General features: G+C 44.9%; 1 protein-coding gene across 9 annotated transcripts in view; it reads right to left on the bottom strand.

Moving 5' to 3' along the window:
• The window catches only part of MLPH (melanophilin), an 80498-nt gene that overhangs the window by 45406 nt on the left and 20283 nt on the right, over positions 1 to 14809 (bottom strand). For 7 of the 9 annotated variants that reach the window (XM_035139421.2, XM_035139438.2, XM_035139375.2 and 4 more), the window contains exons 3-8: positions 9245 to 9466; positions 8667 to 8803; positions 4717 to 4755; positions 3911 to 4002; positions 2872 to 2991; positions 1391 to 1592 (exon numbers count right to left, since the gene is read on the bottom strand). In XM_035139421.2, coding sequence (XP_034995312.1) covers positions 1391 to 1592; positions 2872 to 2991; positions 3911 to 4002; positions 4717 to 4755; positions 8667 to 8803; positions 9245 to 9466 — 812 coding nt within the window. The remainder of the gene's footprint in view (positions 1 to 1390; positions 1593 to 2871; positions 2992 to 3910; positions 4003 to 4716; positions 4756 to 8666; positions 8804 to 9244; positions 9467 to 14809) is intronic. The other 2 variants (XM_035139447.2, XM_035139457.2) reach the window with 1 other exon arrangement.

Genomic DNA, 14809 nt, shown 5'->3' with positions numbered 1-14809 from the left:
AGCCACTTTTGCTATTAGGAGGAATGATGCGAATTAAACAGCTCCTGTGCATAGGAAACATGATGCACGCTACCCGAAAGGAAGCTGCTCTTGTCATATCAGTTTAGGGATTTCTTTTCATGAAAGGAATATTTCATCATTCAGTTCCCCACAGTCTGAAGTACGGACAGCACAGGGGCAGTTTTGGTCTGGGATGTGTGACTTGTCCTTTATCCTGGGGGCAACCAACTTATCACAGGCCTTGTGGCCCTAACACTCCCTCTTCTTCAGCAAGCTCAGTGGCTACTAGCACAGTGGAGGAATGGCTCACAGTAACAGTATAACCATTTCAATATTTTTAACAGAATATTTTAATTTTTTAAAATCAAAAACAAAGACCCCCTCCCCAGTGTAAACACACAAATAATACAATTTTGTTTCTCTCACTCTAGTTGATAATTTCAAGTAATATCTGAAGTGCCTTCAGAAAGAGGCTTTAGTGTAATGTCTTTCCTTTTTATTTTAATATATTGATTATATATAATATTGGCAGGGCGGGGGTTCTTTTGTTTTTTCCACCATTTTGGCAGGGTGGCACTGAGGGTTTGCTGTTGCTATGCACTGTTACAGAAATAATGTTTGACTCTTGCAGAACTACGTTCTTCCTGGTCTTCCAGTCAAATGTATTTATGTAAATGAGAATAAATGATAACTACAGCAATGACGCGGGTGGCGCTGTGGGTTAAACCACTGAGCCTCTTGGGCTTGCCAATCAAAAGGTTGGTGGTTTGAATCCCCGCGATGGGGTGAGCTCCCATTGCTCAGTCCCTGCTCCTGCCAACCTAGCAGTTCGAAAGCATGTCAAAGTGCAAGTAGATAAAAAGGGACTGCTCTGGCGGGAAGGTAAACGGCGTTTCCGTGCGCTGCTCTGGTTCGCCAGAAGCGGCTTAGTCATGCTGGCCACATGACCCAGAAGATGTACGCCGGCTCCCTTGGCCAATAAAGTGAGATGAGCACCGCAACCCCAGAGTAGTCCACGGCTGGACCTAATGGTCAGGGGTCCCTTTACCTTTACCTTTACCTTTACAGCAATGATCTGAAAATTCAAAAGCAGTTTGCATAGTCCATTGCACAGGGCTCATTTTTAATAGCGTATTAATGTGTTATTTGTTCCACTTTGGCAGGAAGGATTTGGCAAGAAAGATCTGTGTTGCTCTGCAACCATTTCCTAGAGATGAGATGCCTGGTCATCCTCTCTATCCTCTGACATACGTGATTTTTGCATGTAAATTTGATTCACACTAAAAGACATAAACCTACAAAGGGCTGCACCTTTAATATTTTAGTTCTTCTTAAAAGAAACACTGCTGAGAAGGCATTTCCTCAGGTGTTTGGCTACAGGAGAACCTACCAGCCTTGGGAATTCTCTCGAGGTTTTTAGACTGCGAGTTCACGGTCAGCCGAACTTCGGTGCTGAACTCCTGTTCAGGGGCCGGCAGGTGCTGCCCCTGCTCCTGCAGGAGGTGGTGGAACGTGGCTGCCAGGTCGGCTTCGGCAATCATGGATTCCCTCTGGGAGGGGTCTTCCTTGGCACCGGGAAATCCTGCAAAGCTCTAAGAAGAAACAGTGCCCATCAGCCTCAACCAGGATGCAGTTTGATCTCTCATTCTCCACATTGACAGGTAAGCGTCTGGAGGAGGGTCACTTCCTCAGTTATATATGTGATGAATTGATACCATCCCTGATCAAAATGATCTTTTTTTTTGCATGCACACACCCCAAATCACATGGGACCCAGGTGGCGCTGTGGTTAAACCACTGAGCCTAGGGCTTGCTGATCAGAAGGTCGGCGGTTCGAATCCCTGTGACGGGGTGAGCTCCCGTTGCTTGGTCCCAGGTCCTGCCAACCTAGCAGTTCGAAAGCACGTCAAAATGCAAGTAGATAAATAGGAACCGCTACAGCGGGAAGGTAAACGGCGTTTCCATGTGTTGCTCTGGTTTGCCAGAAGCGGCTTTGTCATGCTGGCCACATGACCTGGAAGCTATACGCCGGCTCCCTCGGCCAATAATGCGAGATGAGCGCGCAACCCCAGAGTCGGTCACGACTGGACCTAATGGTCAGGGGCCCCTTTACCTTTACCTTTACCCCAAATCACAATGGTGAGTGAGAAACTATGAGAAGGCTTGCGGAGGAGGAGGAGGAGGAGGAGGAGGAGGAGGAGGAGGAGGAGGAGGAGGAGGAGGAGGAGGAGGAGGAGGAGGAGGTTTGCAATGTGCAGCCACAGTCACTCTGGTAGCTGCCAAGAGGAAAAATACTAACTTTCCACTCCATGTCTCAAAGTTGGGTGGCTGTTAAATATGTGAATGGTCTACACTGAAGTGTTGTGCTTGAGTTAACATAAGGAGATCCAAAAGCATGAATAGGACTGTATGACACTTTCTATGTAATACTGTACCTGATGTTTTACTGCCATTGTGTTTCAAATAATTCCCCATGGGAAAAATTTATAATCTTGTGTGTGTGTTTGTGTGTGTGTGTGAGAGAGAGAGAGAGAGAGAAAGAGAGAGAGAGAGAGATGGAAGTGATAATCTGTGGTGCTCCATCATTGAAGGCTGAGTCACACGTGCGACTCACTGCTTGATGTTGTCAGAAAGTCTTTGGAAAGTGACAACAAACAGAAGCCTCCTGACGTCTGAATCTGCTCTCTCACTTTCTAGCCTATTTCCAACTTGTAGCTTTCACTAATACATTTCACAGGGCAGACAAACATGCTTATACGACAAACTGGGCTAGCAAAGGTCAAGAAAATGAGAGGAATGAGGGAAGGGAGCAATTCTGCGGTGCCAAGGATGATGCAAGCGAACAGGCAGGCAGGCAGGCCACCTTAATACCTGAAGACCTTCATTCCCAGGAGAGAGTTGCACAGACTGCCGGCGAGATTGAGCAGAATATTCTGAGTCCATTTCAAAATCAAAGGGATGGACAGACAGCAGGCGCTTGGTCTTGCGCATCTTAGAAAGCACAGAAAGTTTAAGACACCAGATTCCATTGTAAATACAGTTGATAGTAAAATATTTTCACAGGTCTCTTGGAAAGCTTAGTAACCATCTTGCTACTTTCCACGCAGTGGTCTGCAGGGGTTTTTTCTCGCAGTTCCCTAGTTCTATGCCAGAGTTCTCTCCTATGGGGTGCTTTTCAGGTCAATAAGGAACAGGGGCAGCTGAGGGCTCTTCCATATAGATTTATACAGAAAACATGCAAACACTCCTTTGAAAGAAATTTACTTCCCCCCAAAAGGGCAGAAATAAGTTCAAACAAAAACAATCAGATCAAGGATTCAGCACTCTGAATTTGGAATTTCTTCAAATGTTGATTTCCTTATACATATACTGAAATGCCAAAGCTGAAGTTAAAGATCTGAATCTGAGGATTTAACATTTCAGTGAGAATTTTTTTCTCACCTAAATAACAATTCTTGCTAAAATAAATCATTTATATGGGTGAGGCTATCCTACTGGGCTCATGTCAAGGTCCATGACTCAAGATCATTAAACTTTTATTGGCTAACAGTCGGTCATTCATTAATATACTTCAACAGCTTTTGCACACTCCATACTGATGGTTATAGAAGGGCAAAATAGTGGGTTTCCTTTTCTTACATTTTCAGTGGATGCAGAGGTATAATTTAGATTCTTCTTAGAGACTGTGAGCACAGAAATAAGAGAACATCACCCAGAAGCCAGCTTGAGGCATGAGGGCTCCAATAAATGACTCCACAGGAAATGAGATTTATATCAGAAATCAAAAGCAGTAAGATTGCCGTTTCCCAGAGAAAAAGGAGTAAGATCTTCATTCAAGAAGGCCCAGCGTGACATATAAACGAGTTCTCAGTGTTAACATGGAAGAAAGTCCATTCCCAGGTGCCCTTACCCTTGCAAAGCACTCTGCTTCTCCGCCATCGATAGCATCTTCTGCCTCTCCCTCCTCACTGTCCTCATTCCCGCTGTGGAAGCGGCAGTCACCTGGACAGCAAAGAGATGGGCCCCCAGGTCAGTCAAATCAGGCCTGCGAGGTGCACTTGGGAAGTGGCTGTAGCTCAGCAGGAAAATGCATGCTTTACTTTCAGAATGTGTCAGCCATCTCCACTAGAATGGGTATTAGCAGGGAAAACACAGGAATATAGGAAATTGCCTTATACAGAGTCAGACCATTGGTCCAGCCATGGCAGCAGCTCAACATTTGAGGAGGCCTCTTTGCTAGTGCAGGAGCTGCTTGGCCCTGAACCTGGGATTGTCTGCATGCAAAGCAGATGTGCTAAGTTACAGCTGAGCTATGGCTCTCCTCCAAAGATGAGGAAGAGCTTCTGGGATTTTGGGAAATATTGAAGGAGGCACCAGTGGTCTGACTCAGCATAAGACCACCTCATCCTCATTTCTGATCATTGCTATTATATTTTTTTTTGAATGCACAGCATTTGTTTCAATCTTAGGCATTTCACTCAGAGGTAAATTCAATGGAGCTCACTTCCAAGTAAGTGGCTCAGATTGTGGCCTGAATGTTTGCTGTTCCCGTTATGGGGATGCCAAAGCCAATTTAATCCCCTTCCTCTGTCCCTGACAGACCATACCTCTGTGGCAGAGCATCTGTTTTGCATGCAGTAGGTTCCAGGTTCAATCCTGACCTCTCTTGGTGGGGCAGGGTGTATAGGTTTGTTCGTTTGTTTTTAAGCCACTTACTGTTGATGTCTGGCAAGCTATAAACTCTGTCATGAAGACCTAGAATAAGAGGAAAATGCAACGTAAATACTTTTAAAATATATTTTGCAGTAAGTCTGACGTAGGGCTGAATAATTAACCCTTTGAGAATGTATGTACAATTGGTAAAGACAATTAAAAATAGCATCTATTATCAGCCTGGAGCCCCAGATTAGACTGAAAATCAACAAGCTTGTGGTCACATGCAAGTTAGTTCCTAAGAAAATGCTCTATTGGCTTTGAGGGGCAATTCCTGTTAGGAAACAGTTACCTGTGCCTGGTTTCCACTTAAATCAACATCCACTGACACATGTAATATGTATACAGGATATATCCTTAGGCTTTTCCTAGCAAACACTTACAAAGATGTGGTGGAATAATAACTGGGGTTGCCACAGTGCCAAAATGTGGAACATAACAAAGGCATCTCCCCATCCTGCAACATCATGCTGTTCCCCTGGCCATGGGTTGATGCTGTGGCACCAGAACATCAGCATCAGGCTAGAAATGCAGGCCATGCCAAAACAGCATGGAGAACAGCCCTGTATGAAGCCATGAAGTACAATATAATGCACCTGATAAGTTATAACTAACTTTTGCAACAGACCCATAACCAAGGGGCCACAGAGCAGCGTGGATTTCCCTGGTTTGCTTCGCAGAGGGTTCTGCTGTCACACTGTCAGCATGCCAAAATCAGAGGGTGCTCTGTTAACCATCTTGATCTCTGCTTATTAATGATCCAAAACCCCAGGTATCATCAGGCAAATGAAGGAGGGCTGAATGTAAATGACCCCATCCTTGGCATGATTTTGGTATGCTTTTGTATAAAACTAATGTGCTGTGTGATGTTTTTACACTGTTTGTTATAGCTTTATCAACCCGACCCATCAAGGGTTAACTCAGACTCCGTGTTGACTGACTGGACATTCCAGGAGGGGAGTGGAATGGTTGAATGTTTAAAGAGAAGGGACAGCCTTTTGGTCAGTGGAGAGGGTGCTGGGGGAGCGGGAGTGTGAGGGTGGTTGTAAAGAAGATCTAGGAGAGTAGGTTTAGGTTAGGTAGTCGTTAGGTTATCTAGTACATGAGTAACAAGGTTATTACCATTGAAACTCAGCTTGTACAACAGGAACACCTTAAAGCAACCATTACGGTCTTGAGAAATAAAATTTCCAGTGTTAAAGTGCCAATCAGAAAATCGTCTGTGTTATTTTCCAGCCAAGGTACATGAAACTCATTCATGAGGACACCCATTAAAAAGACGACATTTCCTTCAAGAGTGGAACTGTTAGTTTGTATCTTTGGGGTGCACCAAGAGGGCGAGCCAGGCAGACCGACCCAGGGTATCCTAAAGTTACCTCAGGGAAGGGGCAAGCTTTTACAGAAAGGGATTTCTAGAGGCAGAACTCCCTATACTGTGGACCCAAGGGATAGTCTCAGATACAGCCCTGAACTTTAATAGGGACCTGGCCATGGTTGTGCTGGAAGAGAGTCTCTTTTGTATAAAAGAAGAGGAAATAGAATAAATCCCTTGAGTGCATGAGGGAATACAGAAAGGCTAAGGGGAGCAATAGGGGGAGGCTCAGTTTACCCCAGACCATCCCTGTTAGTTCTTTTAATAAGTGAGAGGTAGAATAAATAAAACGGAAGCAAGGGTCTTTCATTGCATGCTGTCATTTTAAAAGTGAACAGGGATACAAATTTTCCCAAAGATCCCATGCTGAAAACAAGGAAGACCCATAGAAAAAACCTTCTTCCTTGATGATCTCACTGAGCCAGAGGTTTCCAAATGTCACTTCTCATGGAGTGTGTTGTAAATGGCAGCTTGCCTTCACATGACAAACCTGCAAGGCTGCTCAAGGCTGCCATCTATTGGCCAGGTACAATTCAGCAGGTATGTGCACTAGGAACAAAATGCACACACATGCACACTTTCAGGCCTGATAATGTGCATGTATTCCAAAGTAAGTCCCACTGGGTTAAGATGTGCTCCAAAGTTAAGAGTGCCTTGGATTTCAGTTTCAGACATTAAACTTTTACAGATCTAAAGAGGGTGGGGGAATTAACAAGCATGAGAGGGAAAAAAATCTGAGATTCTCCTAAGCATATCATTATTGTTAAGTATGTAGGTTTCCAAAATGGTTTTTTAAATATTACTTTCAATAATGCTGTTCATTATATATTCCATATTTTATTCTAATTTGCTTTAGAGTTCTTGGACAAGCAAGGAGTCTACCTAAGTACACAGACAATATAGGTTCCAGTGGTGCTTTTGGTAACACAAACTGTGAGGTCTTCATTGCACAGTGGCTCCCATAATGCTACAATCGGTTAGCCTACTGCATCAATATTTGACAGATAGAAAAGGAGGATAGCAAGACAAATAGACAAAACAAGGCTTCATAACCGGAAACAAATGTTCAGCCATCAGAAAGCTTTGGCCATATTAGAGAATGCTTCACTGGAAGGAACCCTGGAGGTCAATGTGTCCCAGGAAAGCCAGCAGCAAGTCATTATGTTCCAGCTGCAGAGCAGATCTATTGGACTGGGTTCAAAGAATTCTAAGCAGAAGGAAAATAACCATTAGCAGTCTTCCACAACACACAGCCACACAGTGCTAAAAAGGTAGGGCCTTCCCAGAAAGGAAGAGGCAAACAAAAGTGTGAATGAGCCTAGAGAGGCCTGTTTAGTCTGCATTTCTTCCATTGTCTCCCAAGAAAGACTGATGCCCACAATAAGTGTGTTCTGAAGTATCTCCCTCACAACTGAGGGCCTAATGAGGCAAGGTGGCAAATATCTCTGGTCAGACCTCCCATTTCATTACATTTTGGCAAATTGCAGTTTCATCCAGGGCTGGGGCAATCTGGGCCTGCATCACAGCAATGGGAATTAGTGGGTCTTAACCCTTTGTCTGGTCCATTGCCCCAAATAATTCAGTCCCTGAATTGTCATTTGCTCTGTTAGGAAAAACATGCATGTATTGGTTGCTGCGCCATTTACATTTCCCCAAAAATGGTGAACCGCAGCTTCATGGGAGGGCATTTTATACTACACTCGCCGGCAGGTGATGGTGCACATTCATTTCTTTGGTCCGATTGTTCCTGCCCATCGTGACTTTTAGACACACTATGAAAACATGCAAAGACTGTTACCTTGAAAACTGCAGAGAGATGAATGTGTACACAACGTGACAACAATTGCATGAAATAGTAGTAGAAGCAGAAGTAGTTGTTGTTACTACCATTATTTTTTTCATCTCCAGCCTTTGTTTCTATAATGTCTTATCTGGACATTTTATTTTACTTGGCCTGCAAAATTAAATCAGATCTGGGTAATCACCAATTTTTGTGTTTTCGCAGATGGCAGCTGGGCCAGTCTTATGCATCTTGTTCCCTGTGGGGAACCTGATACCTGCATAGCTCCTAAAGAGCCTCATTTGACTTTCTTCAACAGAGACCACCTTCAGATGCTCCAGGAAGATTTGCCATCAATCTCTCAACAGTTAATGCTAACGACACCCCCAAGCACTAGATTGGTTGCTATTAGGAACTGTAACCAATGGTTCTGCCTTCAAAAATTGTTGCTGGATTAACTTCAAATCAACTGCAGCTAACTTCCAAGTGAGTGCCCCTAATTTTAGCATTAAGTGAAAGGGCAAACAGCTCATTGCAATTCACTTTTTCCAAACTGCTCACCACTGGTGATTAATTTCTAAAAACAAAGGTGCTGGGATTCAAGCCAGCTGAGAAACCACACTCTCTAACTTTGGAGCCATGTCACTCACTCCAAATGTGTGGGAACAGACTGTGGCTACTCAGATATAATGATTGTGATTTGTGGTGACAGTTAATTTGGTACCCAGTATTCTGTGGAACCTTCAGAGTGCTGTATAGAAAGATACTGAGAGGACCCCCCCCCAAGACCCCTGCCCATACCAAGCAAGGCAGGATTCATTTTCTGTCCATGTGTCATCCTTCCGTAGAGCAACCGCATCACCTTAGCACTTCCAAACCGCTTAAAACGAGATTTCACATGTTCATAATACCATTCCACAGATCCAGTCTTCACAATCCTGTCCAGTAAGAGGGAAAAAACGGATTATGTACACAGGTACATAATTAATTCAATCAATTAAAACACACCTGTTGAGTTTAGTGCTGTTTTGACTGCACCACACAAGCACAAATCATATAAAAAGGTAACATTTCCATTAGGATTAGGGAGCAATTGCCTGTGCGCAGGCCCTCATGTGAAGGATAGGAGTCGGACCATTCCATGGAGTCAGATTAGCCCTGGCCTCTACATCCACATGTTGACTGCTCCCTGCTCATGTCCAGGGGCTGTTGGGGAACATGGCTGGCCCAGCTCCTTATTCTAGGCACAAGTGTCCTGCATAGGTAACACAAGCCTGGGGATAAAACATTCTGGGGGAAGCAGGGAATTCAGCAACCAAGTTTGCGGAATGAGAGATAGAAAAGATTGGTGCTTGGCAACAAGAATCTGTCCTGCTTACCTGGATAAATGGCAAGGATCACACACCCAACCTTCCTCCTTTTTATTGTAGCGGCTGCAATTTTTACAGGTGTGTAAGTGGCAGTCTAAGCATTTTCGTTTGCTGTTCACCAGGAACTTGAAGGGCTGCAGGCAGTGAATGCAATGAGTTTCATTGAGGTGGGATTGACTGGACAGCAGCTCACGCTTTGTGCTTTCTTTCTCAATCTTGCCTTTCAGTTTCCTTTGGAAAAATGATAATAGGAGTATTTAGCACCTGAATACAGGAAGTAAACGTTGAGCAAAAAACAAAGGCTTCAAGATCTAGCCAGAAGGCACAGAAGAGACGTCAGATGATTCTGCCCTAAAAGTTGGTTCAGAACTCAACAGGAGAAAATGGTTTGTTCAGGCTCCATCAAATGTTTGTACAGTATTCAGTTAATACTTAGCACATTTCAGGGGTTCAAAACATTTCACATACTGTTTGAGTAATTCTTAACAACCAAACCCTCAGCATGCCGATGGGTAAAGGACTAGTGAATTTGTGTCAGAAGCGGTGGGATCCAAACTGGGAATCTCCTGGCTCTTACCTTCTACAATCCTCCAATTCTCACCAGTAACAAACATGCACCTATCAAGGCTAGGACAATGTAGTGTTTCTCTCTGGCCACGGAATGTGTCTCTCTCACTGCTTCAGGCTTGGACTTTAAGAGAGCATCTGGGTGGTAAAACTCATGGAGAAAACCTCTCAATCTGCCTCTGACTGCTTTCATATATTTGGCTCTAGTGATGATTGTTTAGGAACAGAGAGTCCAGATTAGTGGCAAACCATTATGGAACTCTGTCGAAACCCACACCCATTGTTCAGCTTCATGACTCAGAAAAACATTATGGGTTTCCATTAAATAAATATAGTGCAACATCATCACATTCTACAGTATATTATCAAAGTACTCAAAGTACAAGCAGGCATATGTCCTCTGAAGAAGGCTTGGGGATCTGTCCTGCATGTCTGCTTTGGCTGCAATAACAGCAGTAATAATTGTATGATTCAGAGTAGAGTACTCAGGCTCCCAGTACGTTTCCGAGCACAATTCAAAGTGTTGGCGCTGACCTTTGAAGCCCTAAACGGCCTCGGACCAGTATACCTGAAGGAGTGTCTCCACCCCGTCGTTCTGCCTGGACACTGAGGTCCAGTGCCAAGGGCCTTCTGGTGGTTCCCTCGCTGTGAGAAGCCAATCTGAAGGCAGCCTTGTTTATAATAATAATAATAATAGTGGTTTCCCCAACAGAAAAATAAAACTCAGTAATCTATTAAAACTCAGTAATCTATTAAACATTAAACATTAAAAGCCTCCCTGAACAGGGCTGCCTTCAGATGTCTTCTAAATGTCTGGTAGTTGTTTTCCTCTTTGACATCTGTTGGGAGGGCATTCCACAGGGCAGGCGCCACCACCGAGAAGACCCACTGCCTGGTTCCCTGTAGCTTGGCTTCTCGCAACAAGGGAACTACCAATGCAGCAGAAAGTGGCTGCATTGGGGTGTCATGATAAACCAGGGTACAATCACAGGGGTGGGGGGCCTTGCTTCATCCAAGGGCCACATTCTCTTGTGGATGACCTTCAGGGGGCCACATGCCAGTCAAAAGTGGGCATGGCCAGAGCCAAAAAGTGGCAGAGCAATGGATGCACTCTTCTCTTTGCATGGTATGCTTCATTCCAACCATGCAAAAGTCGGGGTTTACAGACACTTGCACGGCAGGGCAAACAAGAGGAATGGTCACAGTCCAAGGTCACCTTAAAGATAAGCAAAAGCACTTGAGTGGGATGAGGAGGCTCAGGGGGGGGGAATCCCAAGAGCTGGGCAAAGAGTCCCGGGAGGGAGGCTGGATTCACCTGCAGGGCCTGAGTTCCCCCAATTCTGCGAAGGAGTTTGTTGGAGCCTCTGGTTGACGCACCTTCTCGCTCCCTTCCCCTCTGCTAGTGTAGCAATGTTTGGAAGCTTTCACTTTCACTTTTCATTATGGCAGGGATGGGAAACTGGATCTCATCTGACACCACATATGATACCAGGTGTAGGCCGTGGGCATAGTTTGGGGTTTGGAGAAAACAGCCTTGCAAGCCAAACTGGGACCTACGCTGATCTATGGCTTGCTATGTCAGCCTAACCTGTGGTAAATCTCAACTATGGTTTGTTTCATAGAACTGTAGAGTTGAAAGTGACCCTGAGGGTCATCTAGTCCAACCCCCTGCAATGCAGGAATCTCACCTAAAGCATCCATGACAGGTGGCTGTCCAACCTCTGCTTTAAAACCTCCAAGGAAGGAGAGTCCGCCACTTCCTGAGGGAGACAGTTTCACTGCCAAACAGCTTTTACTATCAGAAAGGTTGAGAGTGGAACAGAACAACCCTGCTGAAAACTATGGGTTGTGAAGCTGGCTTGTTTCAACAAACCATAGTTAAGCTCTGAATCCTGTTGTTAATCTTAGCTAAAACTGCAGTTAATTTAAAATGGAAACTAAAGCTTTTGAACTTCTTCTCACAGCCATGCTAGAAGAGGGGATGGGGTGGAGACAGCAACAAGCCCAAGACTTGCACAGGCTGGTACGTGACACACTAAACTATGATTTGTTTATCATGACATCCACATGCAGCCAATGTGAAAGCAAAACCATTCTAGAAACTCTACTCCAAGCAGAATAGCCTTGTGTGGTGTCTAAAAACACCTCCTGGTGAGGTTCTAATCAAAGTGAATGCCTTTGTACTGGATTATAGCAGGACAGGATTCTGCCAGGCTGTGCAATAGGTTTCTGTTTGCTTTCAGAGCAGCTAGAAATAAACACAGCACTCTGTTTGCCTTTGGGGCTACAAATAAGAAGTGCAATGTTTGGTTAGTAGGATGGGCCCCTGGAGGCTTATTTTGCATGTAGGCAGGGCTGGAAATTTTTCACCTAAAGAGTAATTACCAATGCTCTTGTGGTACATTAACTGACACACACCTTTTCAAAATGTTTTCTATTCCTATTTTAGGATATGGCTGGGAGCGTGACCAGCTACAGAAACCTCCAAAGAAACAGACAAAAAGATACTGATCTTAGCTAGGACTTGCGGAAAACAAACTTTTCTGTATACATGAATGCTTAAGTGACGCATTAAGAAGACTTGACAGTTTGGGGTTCTGGTTTGGTCCATGAGATTAGCCCAGCCATTGAGCCTATGCCACCACTGGGCATTTGCCTAGATGAGAAGAATCCAGGACAGGACAGGGGAGATGTGCAAGAGTGGTGACTCAAACCCAGGGTGCCACCCTCCACACCTCTATAGCTGGCAAAATCAAGCGAGGAAGGGCCCAAGGATGCCCCCAGGCCAAAAGGGATAGAGAGCTTGAGGGCACCACCAGAGAACCCAAAGGCAGGCCAAGTTGTGTGGCAACAGCAGGTGGCAGAAGACAGGGCAGAGGAGTGCTAACGGGACAGCAGTTTTCTCTCTTGTCACAATAGCAAAATGTCCAAAAGGCATATGAGAAGAGGTGGAAGAGCAGGCAGAGCAAAGTCTGCAAAGAGCCTTCTCAACACAAAAATCTGCCTTTGCCAATGTGGTGCCCTCCAGATGTGCTGGCTGGAGCTGATGGGAGTGACAGTCCCAAGCATCTGGAGAACATGAGGTTAGCAGATACCAACCCACACCATTGCGAAGCCAAACAGAGCCACTTTAACATCCCATTGCATTGAATGGGAAACTTTGTTTTTCTTCTGCCCTTCCTCTTAGCTGAGAGTGGTGTGCACAGTCCTCTCTCTCCATTCATTTATGTCTTCATGTCTTCATGTGTTTATTGCACTTAAATCCTGCCCTCTTTTCTTCCAAGGAGCTCCAGGTGGGGTCCATGGTTCTCTTCCTCATTTAATCCCCACCACAACCCTGTGAGGTAGGTTGACAGATAGTGGCTGCCCCAAGGTCACCCAGAGTCATTCTTCCTGGCCCAGTGAGGATCTGAACCCAGGTCCAACACTCCAGCCACTGGACCACACTGACCACACCCTCAACAGATGGGGCTGAGAGATGGTGCCTGGTCCAAAAACACCCTGCCAGCAAAAGGGCTAAGTGGGGATTTGAGCCTTGCTCACTCTGTTCCTAGTCCCACACATGATTCCCTACCCCACACCCACTCAGATAAGCGGAAGATGCGATGAAGATGGGAGTGGCACTCGCTTTAGTGCTTAAGGGGCAGCCTTGTTGGTACTGCTCAACACGTCAAAGAGGGACGGCAAGGGTGTGACAAGCTCCCCGCCTTGGAAATTCCTATCCAACCCTTCAATGAAGCAGGCCTTTTGTGATCAGGGATACAAGAAGTGATGCTTATGCGTTGTGTGTTTATAAACTTGGATTTTCCAAAAATGTAACAGATTTCCTTCCAAAAGCTACCACTGTACATATCTGCTTATTCATAAACTCCAAGTAAATTTAACCTAGTGGTTTTAAATGAATCCATCATTTTTGTCACCGGAAAATGCCTTGTGCGTGTTACGCACAGTCCCAAAAGCCAAGCTGAGTGGGATGAGAGCAGACACTTCTCATTCAAGTATGAAGCTGAGATGGGGCTCTACTTTGTACACCAAACTGAGAGCAGGTGAGAAGATCTGGGCTCCTACCTCACTCCCATCCAGACTCTGTTCTCCATCGTTTCAGGTAATTTTCTTCCTATACCAGAGGTGAGCTGAGCTGGGGGCGAAGAGTATTTGCATAGGCAAAGCATGGGGACCTAGCTGCCTAACCCTCACCTTCACATCCCCGTTGATGTAAAAAATCACTCCTACCTCTTTAAACCTAACGTGTGGTAGACCCATGAATAAGCAGGCACAACTGCTCCCTTCGTATCGTATTTTACATGAAGGTTTGAAACTAGTTTGCTGCCTCAAAAATGTATACTGTACAACCTAAACGTCATTATCACTCTGGAAACTGAGCAACAATGCCAAACAACCATGGTAATAAATTCATCTTTGTTTTTGCAAGGTAGAATATTAGCTATCTTATCAGCACTTCATTGATACAAGTCCTTTAAAAGCATTCATGGACGTGCTGTAAATGTTTTATCCCAACTATGTGTTCCAAGCCTTGGCATTGTGTGAATTACAAATCGTAAGGGGCAGACTTTGGGGGAGCTGGACTCAGTGTTTTCAGAGTCAGTGGTCAGGAAAAAAACACACAGAGATCAATCCTCATCACACTAAATCAAGCTCATCAACATGCAAGCCCAGTTCTAGATTCCAAAGCTGTTCTCTATTCTTTCACTGCTGCTGGAGTCAGATTTACAATCTGAATATCTTTGCTTTCAGTTCTAGAACTTGTTAAGGAACAACTTTTACTAGACATACTTAGAGGCAAGCCAGCTCACAGATTCCCATCCCTGCACCCAGGTGCAGCCCTCCAATCACGTGTGTGTGTGTGTGTGTGTGTGTGTGTGTGTGTGTGTGTAAAGCTTTGCAACAGTTTTCCCAGTTCCCCAAACTACAAGAAGAGCAGTGGTGTTCGCGTGTCAAGGCCCCAAGAAATCCCAATAACTCACAACGGACACAATAATTATGGTT

The sequence above is a fragment of the Zootoca vivipara genome, chromosome 1 (genome assembly GCF_963506605.1).
Source record: "Zootoca vivipara chromosome 1, rZooViv1.1, whole genome shotgun sequence".
NCBI classification, from domain to species: Eukaryota; Metazoa; Chordata; class Lepidosauria; order Squamata; family Lacertidae; genus Zootoca; species Zootoca vivipara.
The sequence above is the reverse complement of the archived record's forward strand: the minus strand, read 5'-3'. Positions and strand labels throughout refer to the sequence as shown.